The following is a 21,548-nucleotide window of genomic DNA, read 5'->3' as shown; positions in this document are numbered from 1 at the left end:
TGCGATGATGGAATCAGGCAAACCTCATCTAACTCGAGCGTCTATACTTACATAAAGGGTGTCCATTGCACTATCATGGTTCCCCTCTCAGAAGTCACCAAGGGCCTCCCCACTGTAAAATCCTGCTACCTCTTAGGAAGAGGTGATGGTCTTCCTATTTCAAGTTTTAGCATAGTGTCCTGTTACATAGTGATTTATTTTAAAATTCAGTCTTTCTTACCTCCCGTTATTCTTTTATTCTTTCTCTTTGTTGCTTTCTCTCCCTGGCCACCCCACCCTTAAATGTAGGCAGTTTCTAACCCTCTTCCTTTATCCTCTTCCCATATTCCTTACTATCTCCATGAGTCCTTGAGCCTGTTCTCATAATTCAACAATCGTCTGAAGTTAAGGAGTTCAAACTTTTTATCTCTAACCCTGACCGTCTTGGAGAGCCAGTCAGTCTTCTGTTTTCAACGTCCTGCCCTCCGTGTCTTCATGGAAACCCCCCCACCTCCACCAGGTCCAGAACCAAACTCATTCTGCCCCCCTTCTCTCCCGTTTCCCTACTAAGCTAATCATCTATGAATACCCTTCTCCTTCTGACCAGAAGCCTTAGAGTGACCTTGGACGCCTCGCCTCCCTCCCCACTCACTCTGGTCGCTGACCCCGCCCGCCATTCCCTCACTTGCACAGCACACAGGCGCAGAGCACTGCTCGAGGTGAGGGGCTGAGCCAGGTTCTGGGTGCATCTGTCAAGAGAGGTTGAGTTATACTGTGTAACAAAACGAGCCTGAAATTTCAGTGATTTATACCAACAAGGTTATTTTTCTTTCTCACTCATATCCATCGAGAGTAGGTGATAGCTCTGTCCCATGTCCTTCACTCTGGGGAGGACCCAGGCAGGTTTCGTGGCAAAGGGACTGAAATCTCTGGAGGGTCTGATGTGGACATTGGCCAGAAATCATCACAGGATCTCACCCGCCACAGGGGAGCCAGGCAGGAAGTACCACCCTAGCACGTACCCACAGGACAGGAAACCAGAATGTTTGGAGAGCCGCTCTAAAAACAACCGCGGGGCTGCAGTGGCAAAGGACAGGGGGTCTTTCTTGAGTTTCTAGCTTTAGGGAGGGGAGAAGTTCCCAGAGATGGTCACCGTTCTGCGCGATGTGGCAAAGGACACAGCAGTGGTACGCACAGCACAGGGAGGCCCAGGAGCACAAGCAGCTGGGTCAGAGATGGTCTCCTGGGACATGTGTCCAGCCCTGGCTGGTGGGAGGGGAGGATTTCACCCAATGAAAGGGTGTTGTGACCAGAGGAAGTAGCACCCTCACAGTGACATCGGGTCATGAGGATTCTCTCTCTGCAATACCTTTGTTTTTAAGTGACAGCTCACACTTCCTATTATTCTGTATCAGTGTCGGGTGTCAGCATAGCGGCGAGATACTCTTCTTACTCCTCCTCTCCTTTCACACCCACTCAGTCAACTGCTACTGCTTCGAAAAAAACTGGGGTCACGCTGAAATGATGTTCAGCAACCGTTGCGTTGAACTAAATTTTATGGGTTGCGGCTGTGAGTCATCCAATTAAATTGTATAATGAAATTTCTGCTTAATAAGGTAGGAAAGTGTGTGATAATCTTTGGGATGCATTCTGTCTCAGACGGCGTTTGGTCCAGTGCCTGTGCTTTTGAATCCCTGACATTGGTGATTTAATTCTTCCATGGTTCTGTCTAAATGACCTCATAATGGTGGGTGGCTTTTTTTCTGCAATTTCCAAGCTAGAAATTATGGAGATGCCAAAAGCTGGCCTAAGAAAGTGGCCCATAGTCCATTGACACAGGTGCAATTAATCACCTGCTCGTCCAGCATGGTTTGGTACCTCCACGTGGCAGGTGTGTGCTGGGCTCTCGGTGCCTTTGTGACCAAGCAGGTCTTGCTCTAGTGCCCGGAATCTGAGCTTACCCACTTCTGGCTGGGGGGGGGGGGGGGGGGGGGGGGAAACCAGACTAGTTTTCTGGAGAGAAAGCTACTTCTGATCATCCCTGACCTATGAAAACTAATTCTGGTTTTATAAAAACTCTTGGGAAGTATATCCCTGAAGTTCCCTCGGAAATAACCTCAGTATTTCACGGCCAATTCTGATGGAAATGTTCTAAATGGTCTCCACATTTTTCATGTAATTTACATCGCTCTATTAGACTTCGATTCTTTCAGGGAGTGGGGGGAATGGCGTGTTATCTTTTATCATGTAGTCGCCTAGAAATGGCCTTTCTTCCCTGCGTTAACTCACACCCAGCGAACCAGCCAACAACTGCTCAATCTTTCTGCGGAATCTGTGTTTTCATTTTCTTTTTCTGTTGAAGTGGTCATTCAAATTTATTGGCCGTCAAGTGAAGCTGTCCAAGTGCTGTAATGGATCAAAATGCCGGTGACATGTACTCTCAAGTTGAGAGAAACCTTGGCCTTTAAAATCCTGAGCCCAATTCCGTACTTTATGGAGCACAAGAGAAAAGAAACAAGCTCCCAGAATCTCGTTGGCAGCCCAGTCCCACAGGAGAGACCGCCCACTTTTGCAGATAAATTGCCAATAAGTCTCCCGGCTTTGCGACGATGGCACTCGCTCAGGCTGGACGCCGGGGTACATCGCCCTGAATGTGCTCCCCTCCCCCACTGCCACTCCTGCTTCCCCTGAGCCACAGAGGAAAATGCCCTTCGCATCAACCTGCTTGGAAAAAGTCCAGCTTTGAAAACATCTTGCCTTTTTTATTTGGCTTGACACAGACATGCGGTACTATTTATCTAAGGGACTAAACTGGCGTCAGATAGTTTTCAATTAAGACTTAATGAAAATAGCTATTTTTTCCAATACTGTATATCATGCTATGTTCCTTTTATCACCCAGAATACACAGTCTCACTAATTTCTTTCCCCCTGAGAAGTTATATGATGCTAAATGAGGTCTTTTTGCAGAATATGTTGAACAGGTGATAGCAATCAAGTCGAATCAATAAAGAACCTTTACAGATAGATCACTGGCAGGGGAGAGGCCATGAGAACAGAAAAGAGAAGAGGCAAAGCTGAAGGAAATGGAGGTGATTTTGTTAGAAAGAGACTGGGAAAGATAAGGCCCCCCGGAATGTCCATCTGGCTAACTGGACCACACCCCAATCTCAACAGCAATGCGGAGAGACTGGTTTCTCTCCTGCTTTTACTGGATGTCAACTTTCATCCGCTTGCAATACATTATACCCATGATTTTATTTTGGAAGGCCAAAAAGTGAAATATGTTACATTTGGAAGGCCTTATTTACATATAAAATAGCAGCTACAGAGATCTCAGTGTAGAGGAAACCGCCAAGACTGGCTCGGATAAAACAAGTATTTTTAATATATTATTTTTTCCATAAGCACTGGACACTCACCCTATCCCTCGAGGAAGGTCTTTGTGCTATATTATTATCTGCTTTTAGAGATGAAAATAGTGAAATAAAATGAAAATAAATTGAATCAAAATGTATTATACATAAGAATTTTAAAAACAGAGGCAAATCTTAATTGATACAGCTAACTACCTCTTCTTAAGGTAAGCCAGGCCATTTTTCTGCCACCAAAAAGAAAAATTTTATATGTTTTGAAAAGTGCTATTGCCCAATAATTAAAATAGCTATCCATTTTGTTTATTCTGCTTTGGGGGAGGTATTTTAAACAATCACTGCTATGAGCATTCTATCCACAAAATCAGGGCATTCGAGTTTTTCATTTAAACTGTATGTTAGTAAGTAGGAATAGACCTTTTTAGAGCACTATAGTTCTTTGATAGAATTAGTTTTTGATTAAAAAATTAATTAAAATTTTAAGTGGAATTTTTTAATACCCATCAGACACACTGACTAATTTGATCTGAGCACCCTGCTCTCAATACAACCGGCGTTTCCTCGGTTCATCTCAGGTAGCAGTTAGCGGGTCCGACTCCGCAGGGCTCTGGCCCAGGGCCCTGGGGAAACACGGAGGGAGGGGGAGGCAACCACCACGCTCAGAGAGCCCGAAGAACACGCAAGACCATGTACCAAAGTGGAATAAAAATGAGGATCTCATGAGAGACACGTAAACACAGGGCAAACAGGGCACTGGACGGAGTGGATTAGAGAAGGCTCGCGAGACTTGACAGGGTCATCTGTTGAGCTAAATAGCGCGCAGAATTTGGAAATGAATTCTGTAATCTTTGGGGAAACATCCAGTTTTACAGAAATTACCAAAGAGCCTTTCAAGGAACTCGTGGTGGCTAATTCTATCTTATTGACTGGTTTAGACCCATAAGGAGAAAGATTGTACGAAAACCATGAGGCAAAATGATTCTGGAGCGAAAGTTGGTCTGGAAGCTACTGTTCCCAGGCTTTTCACGGGGTGACATTGGAGCAGGAGAACCTTCCAGCGACATTGACATTCTTTTGAGGAGTACACTGTCACGTCCCTCAGAAACCCGTGCCTGCACCCACCAGACCTAAAGCAATGATGCAGAAATGCAGGGCACACGAACGTACGCCGCCTGGCTCGGCTACTGCACCCTTCATACCGTGAGCTGCGTTTTCCACTCTGGGTGTAACTTTAGGGAGGCAAACGTGTCAGAAGTCTTATTTTTAAGGAAAAAACTTGCTATAAATATTTTTTTAATCAAACTCATACAGTTTTCATTTATTTCCCTAGGCATTTTGCCAATATTAATCATATCCTCCACTACAGCAAGAATAGTTTTAGAAAGAGAATTCAAATGATTTTATTTCTAGATCTTAGCAGAAATGTGTCAGAATCCTGCTTTGCCTCATTTTAATTAATCCTCCATTTGCTGGGCGGTGACCATTTCTTGTTCCCTTGGGATAAGACTTACCTTGTAATCTACACATGGGAAGTGAACTCTACGTGTTCGAACTCAGCATGGATTCATGCGCTCTTACTATTACTCCGCCTGGCATGAAGAGCTCTTGCAGACATGGTCTTACCACCCCCGAAGCGGACATGTGCAGGGCAGAGAGTTTGGATGGCTGGCCCCAGTGTCCTGTGCCTCTGGCCACCCCTCGGCAGCCACGGCCTCCACATGTGCATGGAGCACTGTTGGCATTATACCGGACCACGAAAATCGTGGACGGAACGTTTATAGGCACGGTATTGGGGATAGCTCAACAGATGGACTATGTGAATGTTTTACATTTTAAATGTGTGTCTCCAAAGGAATACCAAAGCCTTCCCTCGAGGACATTATGGATTGCTCCTGTTATGTGACTCCAGCCGGAGAGAAAAGCCTACTCTCTTTTCTCCATGATCTCTGATAGACCAAGAAATAAGTACCTTGGCTGCCACGTAGAACCGTTTCCATTGAGAGTGGTTAATTGATAAATGTTAGGTTAACTGCGGGTTCTGATAGAATTAACATGTTTAAATACTTTTTAGATGAGAAAGAACCGACTTTTCCTCAAGTGGCTAGCAGGACTGTATGATAGGCACAAGCTAATCGGCAACCCCAGTCCACAGATGCCCCGTCTCCTACATCACCGCCCGGCAGAACAGAACCGTAATGAGCTGTGGGGCGGAATCCCCGACAGGAGCCAGGGCTACGCAAGTTATACGCCTGGCACCGAGGCTTCCGTTGCGCTGATTGTTTCTGTATCTGCAGAGCTCAGGAACTGACACTTAAGTCTGCCTTTACAACAAATGCGTAGCCCAGTTGTCGTCATGCATTCAAGATTAATTCACATGTTGGGCACAGTAAAATCTTCTAGAATGCCTGATATCCCTGTCAACTCTGAAGATGATACGCCCAGAGAGTTCGAAATCTACTAGAAGAAAATTAAATATTTAGGTATTTAAATATTGAGAAAAGTGTCTTCCTCCCTTTCCACAAATGTCTCCTTCTGCCATATTTGATTCATTAATCTGTAAGAACTATTGGGAGTTTGCTTTTCAATATGCCACGATCCTTTATGTTGTCACCTTTGAGAGTCAGATTCAGCTTGGTTTCCTGCTACCACTCCATGCTTGTGTAGTGCTCAGAGTCCTGGACCTACCCACCTAGATCAATTTTATTTCCAGAAGAAACCTGGAAATAAAGTTGATCTCTTTTCATTGAACATTCCCAGTATTTGGAAGGGAAGGTCTCATGATGAAATGCATGTAGAAATACTCAAATCCGCTTAAACACGGTTAGATCGATGTGTGGGAACACCTGCTATCCAGTAAACAGACAATTAATGAAATGTAAATATAATCAGTGCTATTATGGCTCATATGAAAATACCAAGGAAACGTTTCATGAGGAAGCAACATACATCAGCCCTCTTCCACAGAACAGGCATTTTTGGCTGAGCATTAAGAAGGATTTAATCGGATTTGCTTTACTACCCCAAGTGAGCTTCTGATTAATTTTCCCATTTTACTTTTTCTCTTACCTGTTGGCACCTCTTGAACTTGTACAATTGTTGAATTACGCATCATTTATAGATAAGTGATGTGGTGTAAAATAAATAGATAGTGGGTAGTACACCCCTATACTGGAGGCATCTCAGGCCCATTAGCATCTCTCTGAGACACCCAGTCTCGCACTCTCCTACAAGACCTGCATGTAAACATCCCTCACGCACCAAACTGGGAGTGACAGCCAGTCGCAGCACCACCTTCTCTCCTGGTGTGAGCAGGGCCATGACTAGCCTCTAGCCTTCTCAGGTGTGACTCACCAATCTCTGTGTCCTTCCAGACTCCAAGCTCTCTGAGTGGTTTCCTTGGAGCCCAACCCCCCTCGTACCCCTGGGCAATAAAAAGAAACCCTAAAAAGCCACTAGAGAAAAGTCATGTTATAGACATATATACATCTCTCAGTAAGAATATCCTATTCCTGACTCAGCCTCTTATGGGGCCCAGAGATGGGTGATGGGCAAACCCCAAGTAGAGGGTCTCACGTTTCTTGTTAGGAAAGAAGGCACTGCCATCTTTGGGACCATTCTCACCTTTTAAGGCTATTGCTAAAACTTCAAGACAACAGCAAAAGTCACATTTAATATCTAGTTACATGAGTTACAAAGAAAACAAATTATTAATTACACTTCAGTTGTTTAAGTTGTTCAGTTGGCAGCTCTCTCCTCGCTCTTCTACTCAGACTGAAGAAATGGTGCATGATTGTGGCGGTCTCCAGGGGGCGTGGTGGCACCAAAGGTGGCAATACCATGTGACAGACTCTCCCAAATAACCAGGAGGAGTCTCAGAACAGCTTGATTGTGACTTTGCCTCCGAATGCAGAAAGAACTCATTCCCACTGGGGGATGTTTTTATAAGTAAACCTTTTCCCCTTTACTTTGGGTCAATCTTCTAGATAAATGGTGAAACAAATATTGTTGCACAAGAAATAACACTTTTTCATAGATGTTAGCCATGTCTTGGGTTGCAGGTAAAAACTAAATATCAACAAAAATGCTTATCTTGGAGGTACTCAAGGACGAATGGTACCTAATGGGATACTTCCTGAGTTTTGCCTAAAAGCTATGTATTCCTCACAGGAAATCCTTATTTTGTAAATATATTTTAATGCTCTGTTGATGCTTAATGTTCCGTAAGAGCAGTTGTTATAATTGGCACATCATTAACCTTTCTGAAATTAACTTGGCAGCCACATAGCCTTGGGGCATCATGGAGTACAAGTATACGCCGTCTTGGGATCGTCTCATTTAGCCAGGAAACAAGCCAGATTCCCTCTGACCTTCCAGAGGGATTAGTTTTCCTCGTGATTTTCTGAACACGAGACAGGACTGGTGTGTGTAGGGGGTGGGGCCTGGAGGCAGGTGGAGTACAGATTCACACACACGCACTCATGCACACTTGAGTCTATGCTCACATCTGAGGAATCTGTGCAAGAGCCCTATTTTCTCCCCTTAATCATATGACAATGGGCAATTCTCTGGAATTATTTTTGGTTGAGGAAGCATAGAATTTATGGCAATTAAAGGTCTAGTTAACAGTCGCGTCCCCAGTTTAATTGCAGAGTTGGTGTTGAAGGTTACGCAACCTACAGACCTACAGAGGTTCACCGAACAGCTCCCAAGGGTAAAAAGAAGTCCTTCCCATGCAGGGCCACTTGTACCTGTCAGCGTGGAGAGTGAAGAAGCAGCTCTGGCCTGGGGACCAGGATGGAGCTGGAGCCTCTGCTCACCCTTGTCTGGCATGGTGGCCTCCATGAGTCACTTACTGTGCCTTAGTTTTCTTGCCTTAGCCAGATTTGATTTCTTAAAAATCACACTGGGTGGCTTACACAATAGATATTTATTCCTCATAGTTCAGGAGGCCGGAAAGTTTGAGGTCCAGTGTCTGGTGAGGATCTGCTTCTGCTTCCAGGATTTTTGTTATATCCTCACAAGGCTGAGAGAGAGAGAGAGAGAGAGAGACAGAGAGAGAGAGAGAGATAGAGAGAGAGAGAGAGAGAGAGAGAGAGAGAGAGAGAGAGAGAGAACGCAAGCGCACTCTGGTCTCTATGCCCTTACAAGGTCATGGATCTAATTACCTCCCAAGGGCCCCACCTCCAAACACCAGCAAGTTAGGGAGCAGGACTTCACCATATACATTCGGGAGAACACACACACGCAGTCCAACGCATTCCGCATCTGACGGAGGAATCTAGCATCAGCCTACCTGTTTCGTGTGGCTTCTTTATGGAGGACGTGACCTGCCTCAGTCTGTCTGCAGGTCCAACAGTCTTTACACCGTGTATGTAGAAGCATTAATTTCATAAATGTTTAGGATCGCTGTGTCTTCTTGATGACTTAATCCCTTCATCATTCTGAAATTACCTTCTTCATCACTGGTAATACTCTTTACTCATAGATCCACTTTGTCTAATATAATGTAGCCACTCCAGCTTTTTAAAGTAGCATCAGGAGGAGATCGCTCGCCTGTCCTTTTCTTTGTAACCTGCTTGCGTTTTTATAACTGAGCAACATGTCTTGTAGGCAGCGTATAGTTGAGTATTGCTTTTATATCCAGCTTCACAATCTCTGCCTTTAATTAGGATTTTAAATCATTTATACCTAATATAATTACTGATATATTGGTATAGGTTTAAATCCATAACCTGGCAACTCAGCCTTTTATATCCTATTTGCTTTTTTTTTACTGTTTTTCTGCTTTCTTTGGATTAATTGAATATTTTTAATAATTCCATTTGATTTCTTTTGTCAGCTCGTGAGCTTTATTTTGCTCTTCTGTCATTTACTTTGTAATTTCAGTGGTTTCTTAATAGCATATGACTTTTATTCATCACATTCCACTTTGAAGTGATATGATACACTTCACATGTTTTCAGAATTTATCCAAGTTAAGCATGGATGAGTACCTCATCCCTTTATTTTGTTGAATAATACCCCATTGCTTGGATACGACACATTTTGTTTATCCATTCATCGGTCAGTGGATACTTGGGTTATTTATATCTGAAAAAATTAATGGGTGTCAAACATTGTGAATTTTACCATGTTGGGTACTGCAAATTTTTATTCCTGTAAATATTTTTGACTTCGGTTTTGGGATGCAGTTAAGTTACTTAGTGAATATTTAATTTTTATAGACCTTGCTATTAATACTTGTTAGACGGGACCAGTGCGGTTTAATCTAGTGCTGGTTATTCTCTGCCGCTGAACTAAGACCCTTGTGCACTCTGCCCAGTGCCTGTGAATCTCCAGGGCTTTCAGTCGAGCTGATGGGAGCCCTGAATGAATGTCGGGTTCCAGGGCCTCCAGTCCTTCCAGGTGGCTCGTTCCTGGCCTCAGATAGCTCCTCACACACATGCACAGATCTGCTCACCTGAGTGCACAGGTGGGACCCTCTTCAGATTGCTGGAGTCCTCTCCCTGTGCAGCTCCCCTCTCTCCGGTCACTGTCCAGGGATCCAGCTCCCTCCCTGTCTCTCAGTCCTGTCTCCCCAACTCAGAGGTGAAGCCGGCTCCTTCTGGGCTCCCTCCCCTGTGCCTCAGCCTGGAGACTCTCTCCCAGAAACAGGCAGTCCCTGCAGTCTCAGGCCTTGCTGCCTTTGTTTCCGTATTTCACAGATCACTGCCCTTTGTTACCTGGTGTGCAACGCCTTTGAAGCTGGTGTCCTTCGGTTGTTTCCAGTAGGAGGGTCAATCTGGCCCTTCTACTCCATCTCAGCTGAAAACACATGTGTGGTCTGTTTTCACAATTACAAGGGCTCAGTTAGTCATCTGCGGCTGCCGAAGCCACTTCATAGCGAAATGTAGACTGTGGGGTGATAGACAGGTATATCCATAGAGTATACAGCAAACCCAGCCTTTTAGAAAAGAACCAGTTGTGGGCTTTGTGTCTTATGACACAGAACATGTGATGACCACTCTTTTAGGAAGTCCCTTTGTGCCTTTTGCCTCCTTGAATGTGGGAACGTTTATGTCTCCTCTCACAGGTAATCAGCGAGTTTGAAGCCTCTCCTGACTCGTTTTCCTACAGAATCCCCAACCTGAGCCGGAACCGGCAGTACAGCGTCTGGGTCGTGGCCGTAACCTCCGCGGGCAGAGGCAACAGCAGCGAAATCATCACGGTGGAGCCGTTAGCCAAAGGTGGGCCACCTTGGTCAGGGCCTCATCTCCCCTTGGGACGTGGCTGTGTTTAAGTCTCTGTTCCACCTGAAATGAGGCTTGCCATGCCCTAAAAAATCAAGCAAACCGGAATTTCACATGTTATCGCATTTCAGCCCAAGAAATAGTGTTGCTGCTAGTGGGCACTGGGCTTTCGTGAAAATCAGGAAAGAATCCCACTAGAGGTGAACACAACACTAAGCGGCTTTACAACTCCATGTGTCTTTGGGAAAAGCAGAACTAGGAGCCTCCACTCACCCCTCGCGTGGGTGGAAGGCGCTGCACAGCAGCTTCCCAAGGAAGTGCTTCTTCCCTCAAAATCACGCGTCACACTTCCTAAAGGGAAAAGTCCATATTTTGGTCTAGTGGATTTGGAACCTTACGGATATGAGAAAATCACTTGCTCTTCTCCTACTGATCGAATGCTATAAGCAAAGACCTTGAGTAACAGTGGCCAGATGGAGCCACCAAACAGAAAGTTCCTGTAAGTCAGTAGGATAGCTTCGCACGGAGGTGTCAGGCTGATTCTCAAAACACATACATATAGGCGCAGAATATTCTTATTCTGCTTCTGGTCATGCTGCCATCCCGTGTTTAGGGTCCCCCTAAATTACCACTCGTCATGAGTATTTACGCCACAATTCCCAGCCAGCAGGAGAGGCCCCCTGACTTTGGAATATACCACATTGGCAATTTATTACCAATAAGGCATAGGGGTGCCTGAAAGAGAAAATAAACTGTCCAAGATTCCAGTGTTACCTCTACGAGCTCTTGTGCTCGCAGCCGCGATAGCTACGGAAGAGGCAGGATGAAACGGTGAGGGGGTAGGGGCAGAGCGGCATCGCATTTTGAATACAGCTGGAGAATAGTCGTATAGTTGGAAAGAAAATCAATTAGTGCAACTTCCTTTTCGATTGTACCCTTTCGTCATGATAGCCAGCCACCCCTAACGTTTAGAAAACACAGATCATCGGTGGGCATGAGGCCTGCTCCGGAGGCTTCAAAACGAACTGCAACATAGATGCAGAGTTAGCACTAGCTTTGCCTCTTCACTCCGTTTGTGCCAATGTTATGTCTCCAGACACAGCCAGAGATGGCCTGGCTGATGTTTTAGGATGTGACCCACTCAAAGGGGTCACAGCTGACAACCGGCCACTTCCACAGGAGGATGAATTGTCTGGGAGGTGAAATGCCATGTGGTCATTTACTAAATGATTTTGGGTGTCTACTGTATGTCAGGCACTATGCTAGGGATACAGGGGTGCCTGACTGCAGAAGCAAACACTCTGAACATTTTAGTGGCTCAACATAATAACACGGTCAGTCCAACACGGATACTCCCAGACAGGTGGGCACTCTTGGGTGGCAGGTTCCATGTGGTGGTTCAGGGATCCAGGCCTCTTTTGTCTTAGGATTTGAAGTCCTGGGATCCTTCACTTCCCAGGAGTGAAGTGGATAGAGAAAGAGAGAGCGTCAAGGCTGGAACAAGGTTTTCACAGGCCAGCTGTGGAAATGTACGCATTATTTTTACCCGTGTTCCACTGTGTGGAATGAAGGCACAGGCCCCACCTGTTTTCAAAGCGGAGCTGGGGAGTGAAACCAGGCAGACACTCTGGAGGAAAAAGGGACGAGGTTTGCTGAGCACACAGGACTCTGTCTTCTAAGGACCTTGTGGAGCCCCAAACTGGTGGGAAGACAATCAGCAAACAAAGTATCACAAAAATATGTATAAATGGCAAACTGCTTTAAGTCATGTGAAGAAGCACATGCGAAGACATCACTTAGACCATTGGAGGTGGCAGGTGGACTGGGCCACACAAGGATGAATAAACGCATGGCAAGGGGAGATGACGCTGTCCCAGTGTTAGACGGCCTCCAGCCTAGAAGGAGTTCAGCATGTTGTTGTAGGTTGGAGTGTGGGACCCCAGTGTGCTGGGAGGGGGAGAGGGTCTCGGGTGGGCCAGGGAGGAAGGCCAGGGCCTGGCCATGCTGGGCTTTCAAGGCTGTGTTAGGGACTTCAGTGAAATGGGAAGACATTGTAGAGTTTTAACCAGAGGAGGGACACAATCTTGTGTGTGTGTGTGTGTGTGTGTGTAATAAACTTGATTTTTTAGAACTTTAGTGAAGCCGTACAGGAGGAGTGGCCACACACCTTGCACCTAGTGTCCCAATCATTGCCATCATCATACCTCAGGCTGGCTGGCTGCACTGCCCAGGAGCAAGTTGTCTGTCCTTGTGGGCAGATCCAGGTGAACGGGCAGCAGGGGCAAATCTGTCAACAGGTAGCAGACTCCGAACTCCAGAGTTAGGTTCAAGAAGAGGACAAGTACTGTTGTGGAGGGAGTGGCAGAGGGAACCTTGGACCCAACCCTGGAGGAGTTCCATCCTGGGAAGGAGCCCAGGGCCTCTGCCAAGGGGCCGAGAGCAGCACGGAAACCAGAAGGCAGGTCCCGGTTGAAGAGGGACTGTAGTTCCCATCAGAATCCCCTGAGTAGCTTGTTATAAATAGACTCCCTGAGTCTGCCGGAGAGCCACTGAACCACAGGGTCAGAGTAGGAATCTGCATTTCTAACAAAGGTTCTAGGTGATTCTCTCACCTGCTCCAGTTTGCAAACCAGGTCGGGCATGTTCTGCTGCTTAGTCTTGGAATTTCAGAGCAGGACCCTTCAAATTCCAGCTGCCACAGATGGGCAGGAATTCTAGAAACTGGGTGTGTTGAGTTTGAACATGAAGTTCTAGCCAGTATTTCTCAAAATGTTGATGGGCAGTCATTCGTAAGTCCCAGAGTTCACTTTAGGGGTTCTAGCCAGCATATTGAAGAAGTGGAATGGAGTAGAATGGAAGAGAGTCAAATAGGCTAGACTAGAGTTGAACAATGTAGAAAATACTGGAATGCATCACGCACAGGAAACCTTACTTTGTGGAACTGAGACTTCACTCACAGACACATCCCCATATGGACCCAGCTTCTGGTTTTCAGTGTAAACTGCTGTATACCTCTCACAGCGGGCAGACAGCCGTTACAAAGCTTGGAAGCCCCCAGCTCTAACTGGGTTTCCCTAATCATCCCTGCTTTGCTTGGAGAACATTCCTTATTCCATAAAAGGGCCGTGTGAAGGATTTGAAAGGGGAAAATGTCAAACCACCAATTCCAGAAACCCGATGCTCCCTGACCAGGATATGTTTGTTGTCATAATGAGGAACCAGAGATGTATACATAGAGTGGGCTCTGCCCCAGAACATCCCATTCAATGGTGGAGGGCGCCATCCACAAGCTGTCTCTGAAGACCCTGCTCTAAGGGGGAAGAGCTTGAGTTTCCCCCTCCATCAGGGAGTGTTACTTCAAGCACATGGTTGAACTTGGCTGTCATTTTGGCTGCACAAAACTGGCCCAGCCTCTGAGCCCGCTGGCATTTCCCCCATCTCTCTGCTCCTGTCCACAGCACTCAGAACAACAAAAGCTGGAGTTGTTTGCTAGACATTCGTGACCAGCCTTGTACTCCATAATGAGTTGGCTCCGGGAGTCCCACCTTTCCTAGAATTCCAGGGCTCTCCTGGGGACTCTGCTTCTTATGCCCACTGGCCAATCCAAAGTCCCAAACCCAAACTGGTGCAGGGGTCCCAACGCCACTTCCATCTTTAGGGGCCTGGAATCAGATCGGGGCCACGTTGCACCTGCAGTCTCCATGTCTGTGCCCCTGGCCAAGCTGAGCATCTGGAGGGAGTGTCTCTGAAAGCCATGTCCCAGTGCAGGGCAAGGTCGGGCCGATAGCTTTGCCCCTGGCAGACTGGTGGCTTGGTGCCTCTGTTAGCTTGCATCTCACTCAAGAAGGTGGCACAGGAACCTGTCCGTGCTTGGCCCCACCAGTCTGCAAGGAGGCCCCTGCTGCCTGCCACAGGCCCAGCTGGGTTTTCTCCTCTCTACCTACTGGGTGCCCCTGCTCCTTCGGAACAGTGCAAGCGCCAGAGGCCCTGGCAGATGCTCCTGTTCCAGCATCTGAATCACTGTCCCGAGCCAACAGTTGTTCCTCAAGAGAGACCACTCTGAAATGGTTCATTTTCCTTAACGTTTGTGCAGCAGATCCAGTTGATGTAATAACATTGGGGAAGAACCACAAAATTGATAAACAGGAGTCGTTTCCATTTTACTTCTTCCTGTCTTTTGGAACTTTATGTTTTGTACTATCTCTTCTGTTTGATATTAAAAGTATATTTTAATGTGCAGTTTGGGGTGTTGAGATAAATTGTTTAATAAAGTGTTTTGAAAAATAATTGGGCTCATAGAAAACACAGCTTGGAGCTGCTGGGCTTATGAAGCCCCAAATATTTAATTTGGACTCCCGCATTTAGTCAAGAGAAGGGGAAAATGCCCCTAGAGGGACATTCAGCCATTTGTAGGATCTTACAGTGGAAATCCCTTCGGCAAGCCCTGATACAAGTGAGTGGCATTGACAGGTGGCATGTGGACAGGGAGGGCTGCACTCCTCCCCTTTTTGGGGCGTTTCTGTATTGGGCAAAGTCATTTTGACCTCTGTGTGGACAAGTCTGAGAATTCATTGGCTTTTTGTCTATTTGGTGCTCCAGCTCCAGCCCGAATCCTGACCTTCAGTGGCACCGTTACTACTCCGTGGATGAAAGACATCGCCTTGCCTTGCAAAGCTGTTGGGGACCCTTCTCCTGCAGTGAAATGGATGAAAGACAGGTAACCAGTAACCCAATGTATGCCGGTAGTGCAGCCCTACGAGAGTACATCAGAGACACTGCGTTGTGTCCGGTGGTCTAATGTTGGAATCATTTACCCTAGTGAAAGCTGGGAAGCCTACCAACTCTGCTCAGATACAGGGGATGGGAAAGGGAGGGATCTCGGCTTTAACACTAAAAGGAGCTGATGTACTGTGTAAATCGTCAATCATTCAGGGCCTTTAAATTCGTAACAGAATGATTATAAGGAAAAGCGTCTAACCATCCCAACATTCTCTGTGGACGTTTTCTGCGCCTTCTCATGTAAATTTTTCCTGTGACCCAGGGGAAGGCGCCCAAGGTCATGTAAGACTTAGCACTCATCTCTTCTCCTTCCAAAATAATGGACCGATGAATCCTAACTCCAATGCTCTGAGAAGTCGCTGTAAGAAATGGAATACATTAGGACTTGGCTAATGTAAAACCTGGTTTTCCATGCTCAGTAGTCATTATTAGAATAATAGCATCGAAAACAGCAGGGAGAAGGTGGGTGAGATGTTTTGTGTCTGCGTAACTTTTTTAAGTGCTTCATCTCTATTCAGAGGAAGAATTTAGGGTATAAAGGGCTGACAGTTCACTAACAAGCATCGAGATTTGATATAAAAAGGATTCAGAAGAGTACCTATTTTCTGATAAAAGCACTTAAAATACATAAACTATAGAAAGAATGGTCTCGGTCCAGGGACCATCCTTCTTCCTTCTCCTCTCTTTTAAAGTCAGTTAATCCAAAGGCAGCTCCCAAGGTCAGGTGGTACTCTCTCTGAGGTCGGGATGACCCCACGTGATTGGATAATTGCCACTGGGGCCTTGGCCTCAGTTGTGATGCTGATGGAACTCTCTTCATGCCAGGGTCAGAGCATCACCCCTTCACATACCACAGTCCGTTTCAATGTCAAAATCATTCACAACTGTAACTCGAAGTGACTCTAGAAGAGATTCTGAAATTTAGTTGTCTGCCCATGACTTGGTCAAAATGTCACTTCTCCCCATAAAAGGAATTCCCAGAAACAGGGCATCCCGGTGGAGGAAGAGGCCCACTGTGGACATGACAGGCATGGACACATGTGAGAAGCCAGAACCCAAGCCCTCGACGGGACCTTACGTCAACAGAGCATTGTTTACAGAGAAAACATGCCAACTATCTGATTGGTCTCGTGATATAATCACAATTTATTTCTTAAGAATACAAGTTTCCAAATGCTTTGTTTGCTGCAAAGAGAGTCTTTATGTTCTTCCCCAACCTCAGCTAATTTGGATTGTAATTTCTTTAATCTGTGCCTTTTTCTTCCTGTGAGGCAGTAACGGGACACCCAGCCTGGTAACGATTGATGGGCGGAGGAGCGTCTTCAGCAATGGGAGCTTCGTCATCCGCACCGTGAAGGCAGAGGATTCCGGCTACTACAGCTGCATCGCCAATAACAACTGGGGATCCGATGAAATCATTTTAAATTTACAAGTACAAGGTACAACATTGTTGGGACTCTTTGTAACCCTACTTTCTGTATGCCTGCTACAGGCAAAGGGTAAAGCTGAGCAAATTTAAAAATCAGCCTTTGCAAAAAGCTAATTGTTATTTTCATGTTGCAAACATATATATATATGTTCATTGTGGAAAATATAATTAAGCAAATCAAAGAAAAGAGAAAGCATTCATAATCCGAGAGATAAAACTGCTTACATTTTTGCATATAGAAAGCTAGTCTCATTTCCCTTCACGGGAGCATCACTGTAAAAGTCCTTCTTAATAGCTTCCATTGACTGTGTGATCCACTCTGCATGTGTATAAGCGTAACCCAGAAAACACACACAAAAATCTGAGTTGAGGTCTTTCATGTCTGCCGACCAACTAAATTCTTACATGCAATATTTAAAAAGGACACTGGTTGACACTCTATCATTGCTACAATATTTAATTATGTATTTAATGTAGCATATGAAATTTTTCTCTTTTAAATATTTATCGAATTTATTGGGGTGACATGGGTTAATAAGATTATCTGGGTTTCAGGTGTACAATTCTATCACGCATCATCTGTCTCCTGCATTGTGGGGTCACCACCCCAAGTCAAGTCTCCTTCCATCATCACTTGTCCAGCCTTTACCCTCTTCTGCCTCCCCCCCCTTCCCCTCCAATAATCACTATGTTGTTGTCTCAGTTACGTACACAAAAGGCGCACAACAAACTTAATACTGTGAATTAGAACCCAGGGTAAAATCCCAAGTGGCCACTGATGGGGTTCCTGTTTAGATGCACACTGGTGTGTTATTAGTAGAGAAATCAAAGGATATGCTTCTTTGGATTTAACTGTTGTCACACCAATAATCACAGCAAGTAAAAATAAAATCAACACTGTCCTCAGCAGAAGGTAAGGTGAGGAGAAGAACTATATTATTTAAAAAGTAACGCAAAACTGATCTGCAATTTGAAGTTGATTGAGGTCAGGAGAATTCCAAACCACTTCAGAAGACAGACCCTGTAATGTGACTCTAAACAGATGGGTCCATTGTTCATGTTTTCGGGTTAATATAAGAGGCTTCTTTCAGAGAAATAGAGGACATTTTATGGGGAACTTCCTCTAAATTTGGATAACCTGATTCTGAATTTCTCTGGTGTTTCTGTTCTCAGAGCTAATCCAAAATAATGTCAAGGTTCAGTGGTTAGAAGTATGTATTCTTCAAACCTTGTTAGAGCATTGAAATTCGGGAGCTGCTGCTCAGGGGCGCGCCTTTGATTTTCCGAGCTCTGTGAGTGTGTGTGAGGGGGTGTTGTGTCTTGGGGGAGTAGCTACAAAAAGTGGAGACTTTTGCAATTCTTTTCCCTACAAGCTCCTCTCTTCCTCCCTCATTCTCCTCCTCCCTCATTCTGAGAACAGAACAGCTAAGTGGGTGCCACTTACCTTCCCCACTTGAATCGTGATCGAAATTCAAGGTAAACTCTTGCCTGTGTCCTTAGGAGGTTTAAAGAAGATCCTAATCAGTGATGAACAACTCAGAAATTCAAAGCATCAGTGAGGAAGTGAGTTAGATATAAATCCAAGTAGACATGTGGTTGAGTTTTCCTGAAATAATAGATTCACTCTGTTCTGTCTCTTTCGCCCAGGATATCAACTAAATAGACATTTTGACAGGAGTGAATTGCATATTTTGGCATCCCGAAACACTTATTTAATAAATGGCTGTTAAGAGTGATTGGGTAAATGACTGTTAAGGAAGATTAATGATGTGAAAAACTAATTCTTGTTTTCTAACAACTGTTTCCTACCCAGTGCCACCAGATCAGCCTCGGCTCACGGTGTCCAAAACCACATCTTCTTCCATTACCCTCTCCTGGCTCCCTGGAGACAATGGAGGCAGCTCTATCCGAGGTAATGAGGGATAGGTGTCCGCAGAAATTATCTGTCAGTATCCCACAGGCTGATAAGTGACACATCTTCACGCGATAATTTTATGTTGGCTTATTCCTCAAAAAAAAAAAAATACATCCTATAATTAATTCTTCCATCACCTCAACATCTGTTTTTAAGGTATTTGTGCAAATGCATCATTCTTCCAAAGAATCCCATTCACAAAATTATTATTGTGTCCCCAATCTGAGGGAAGGAGTATACAGATGCAAAAAAAAGAAAGCAAAAACAAATGTAGTAACCTCTCCCCCAATATTCTACACACCATTTCTTCCCCATGGGGTCTACATTATATCATTCATTCATTCGTGTACTCAGTCATTCATTCTAGTAGCCACAGTTACTCTTCTTATAAAGTATTAAAAGGTGGAGAACTTAGAGTTTAGACAGAAAACAGTGTATTTACATCTAATACATTACAAAAGCTCTAATAACATCAGAGCTTTTGTAATGAGTACATAACAGAATAGAATAAAAGAATAAAGAAAGTTGATACTGAAGCAATGAGATAGCATGATAATTCTGGCACGAGTGATAGGGAGAACATCATTCTGAGCAAGCTGCAGACCAAGGAAAAAGAGTCACTCCAGATGAAGAGACTGAAGATGCACAGGAGTGAGGGGCTGAGTGGCCAGAGAGGTCCTTGAGCGGGTGGCAGGGACAGAAGGCTTAGATTTCCAAAGGCAGAGGAAATTCATTCTTTGAGAAAGGAGGAAGGGTGAGAAGGTAACTGGAAATATAGGGACATTTTAGGGGGAAGCCAGTGGGTGCTTGAGCCCCGCCTTCCAGCTCCTTCCAGCACTTGAGAGCAAGTTGTTACATCCCTTCCCAGTTTTGCACTCGGTGTCTACAGCCAGTCTGGGGGTAGTTACACACCAGAGAAATCAGAAATGCTACCATTCAAGACTCCTTTTTTTTTCCCCAAGAGTCAGTTGTTAAATATTTACTGGCACTCCACTGGGTGAAGGGGAGGATCTTCTCTTTTCTAGGAAAGGAAGAGGTGAGATTATTATTTAAAAACATTTGGATGATTAGGGGTGAGAATGCATTTGTGGGTTTGAGGAGTGTGGACAAGATTTGTAACAGCTGTCTTGTGAATGCACAGGGAGTCATTAATAGATGAACAAAGTCATTGCCTAGTGGGAAGGAGGCCCCAGCTGCAGACAAACAGCACAAATTGTAGTGGTCACTGTCATCACAGTTTAATGACTTTCTCAGGGATGCCAGACAGCTGGGAAGAAAGGCGGATCACAGGTGACCAGAGTTGGTGACTAGCAGGATAAGTACTCCAGGAAGTCAGAAGTTGAGTGAAACCAGGCTCCTTGTTAAAATGGTCCACCAGACGATCTAGGCTGGTTAGAGAACCTTTTCATGGAAAAAAATGGGGCGCCGAGGGACGAGTTCAAGCAGCCCTAGTGCTCCAGGCTGAAATGAAAGGAAGCTTTGGTTCTACGGGTGTCAGAGCGTGGGAGAGGTAGTACAGGAAGCGTGTCAGAGCACAAGGACCTAGAGATGAAGCCAATCTTAGTAGTGGAGAGTTTCCAAGAAGAGGCAACTAGAGATCCCTGAAACATGGTGGTGGCCAAAGCCCTTAGTGTGGGGGTTCCCATCACCAAGGGTTAGAACAGCTTCCTAGAAGTGGTTTAGACAGAGGAGATTAGGACCACAACACAATCCCCATGATGGGCAGGGCGCCTAGGGGGCGTTCTGACGGAGCTGGTGTGGAAGTGAGGGTAGGAGGTGGGAGCAGGGAGCCCACAGATCCATCACGCACCCGTCAGGTATTAAAGGAGCTATGAAGAGTGAAGATCAGGGACACAGAGGAGAAAACAAGGCTCAGGAGGGAGGAGGGGCCCTCAGGCTGCAGAGGGGAGAGGAGGAGGAGGAGGAGTAGGGGAGAGACCACAACCATGGAAGCAGGAGTCAGAGATGGGTGACCTCATTGCGAGAGGTTTGGACAAAACTTAATGCTGCCGGTTTGGGTCACTGTAGTGTGGAGGTGACAAGCACTTTGCCAGTGTTGAAAATGGAGTTCATGGGCAAGGTAGAAGATGCGAGTCTATTGGTGTAAGGACATCATGCCACAGGCAGGCTAGTCCTGGGTCACCTGGGTATGGACGGTTAGGAGACAGACATGGAGCATTCAGGATGTATTTGTCCCCAGGAAGGTGTCTGGGGTAACAGGGATGAAGGTTGTAACAGGGAGGGATGTCTCAGTGAGCACAGGGGTGAGGAGCACGGGCTTTAGATTCTGACATTGGGACTGGAATCTCATGGGACCCTAGGACGGTCACCTGACCTCTCTGGGTCTCATTGTCTTCGTCTGTGCATTGGAGAAAAGAATCACATAGGTTACAAGACATAATGTAAGTAACTGGCTGAGGACAATGCTCAGCACGTAGTGAGAGCTTGAAAAATGGACAGCTGTCGTTAGTAGTAGTGGAGGTAGAGGTGGCAAGGTCGTGTCCAGAAATGAAGTGTTGGAGGGACTTTTCACACCAAGGTAGAAGCCAGGCCTCCATTGCCATGTGGGAAGGCTACAGGATTTGCATCCGATTCTCTGCATGGTTGTGAACTGAGTAGAGGGTAATTGAGAAGATTCCCACCGCCATTGATCATATGTCCCACTTCTAGAGCTTCAGCTCTCTTAAAGATAGCTCAGCTTTAAACCATGCTGGTGCCCAAGGACCCGAGCATGTATGCTCTGAAGGGCAGCCGTTTAGAGACTGAGCGTCCACTCCCGTCTGCCCAGGACACCTTCTAAGAGGGAACGGACAGACAGGGGTTTTGTTCCCACCACACTGTCCA

General features: G+C 45.6%; 1 protein-coding gene across 1 annotated transcript in view; it reads left to right on the top strand.

Moving 5' to 3' along the window:
- DSCAM (DS cell adhesion molecule) overlaps window positions 1–21,548 on the top strand; it is an 82,357-nt gene that overhangs the window by 10,500 nt on the left and 50,309 nt on the right. Inside the window, exons 4-7 of the mRNA XM_053919125.2 lie at window positions 10,425–10,578; window positions 15,181–15,298; window positions 16,636–16,799; window positions 18,603–18,701. Of these exons, the coding sequence (XP_053775100.1) occupies window positions 10,425–10,578; window positions 15,181–15,298; window positions 16,636–16,799; window positions 18,603–18,701 (535 nt within the window). The remainder of the gene's footprint in view (window positions 1–10,424; window positions 10,579–15,180; window positions 15,299–16,635; window positions 16,800–18,602; window positions 18,702–21,548) is intronic.

Source organism: Desmodus rotundus, chromosome 2 (assembly GCF_022682495.2).
Source record: "Desmodus rotundus isolate HL8 chromosome 2, HLdesRot8A.1, whole genome shotgun sequence".
Classification (NCBI taxonomy): Eukaryota; Metazoa; Chordata; class Mammalia; order Chiroptera; family Phyllostomidae; genus Desmodus; species Desmodus rotundus.
The sequence above is the reverse complement of the archived record's forward strand: the minus strand, read 5'-3'. Positions and strand labels throughout refer to the sequence as shown.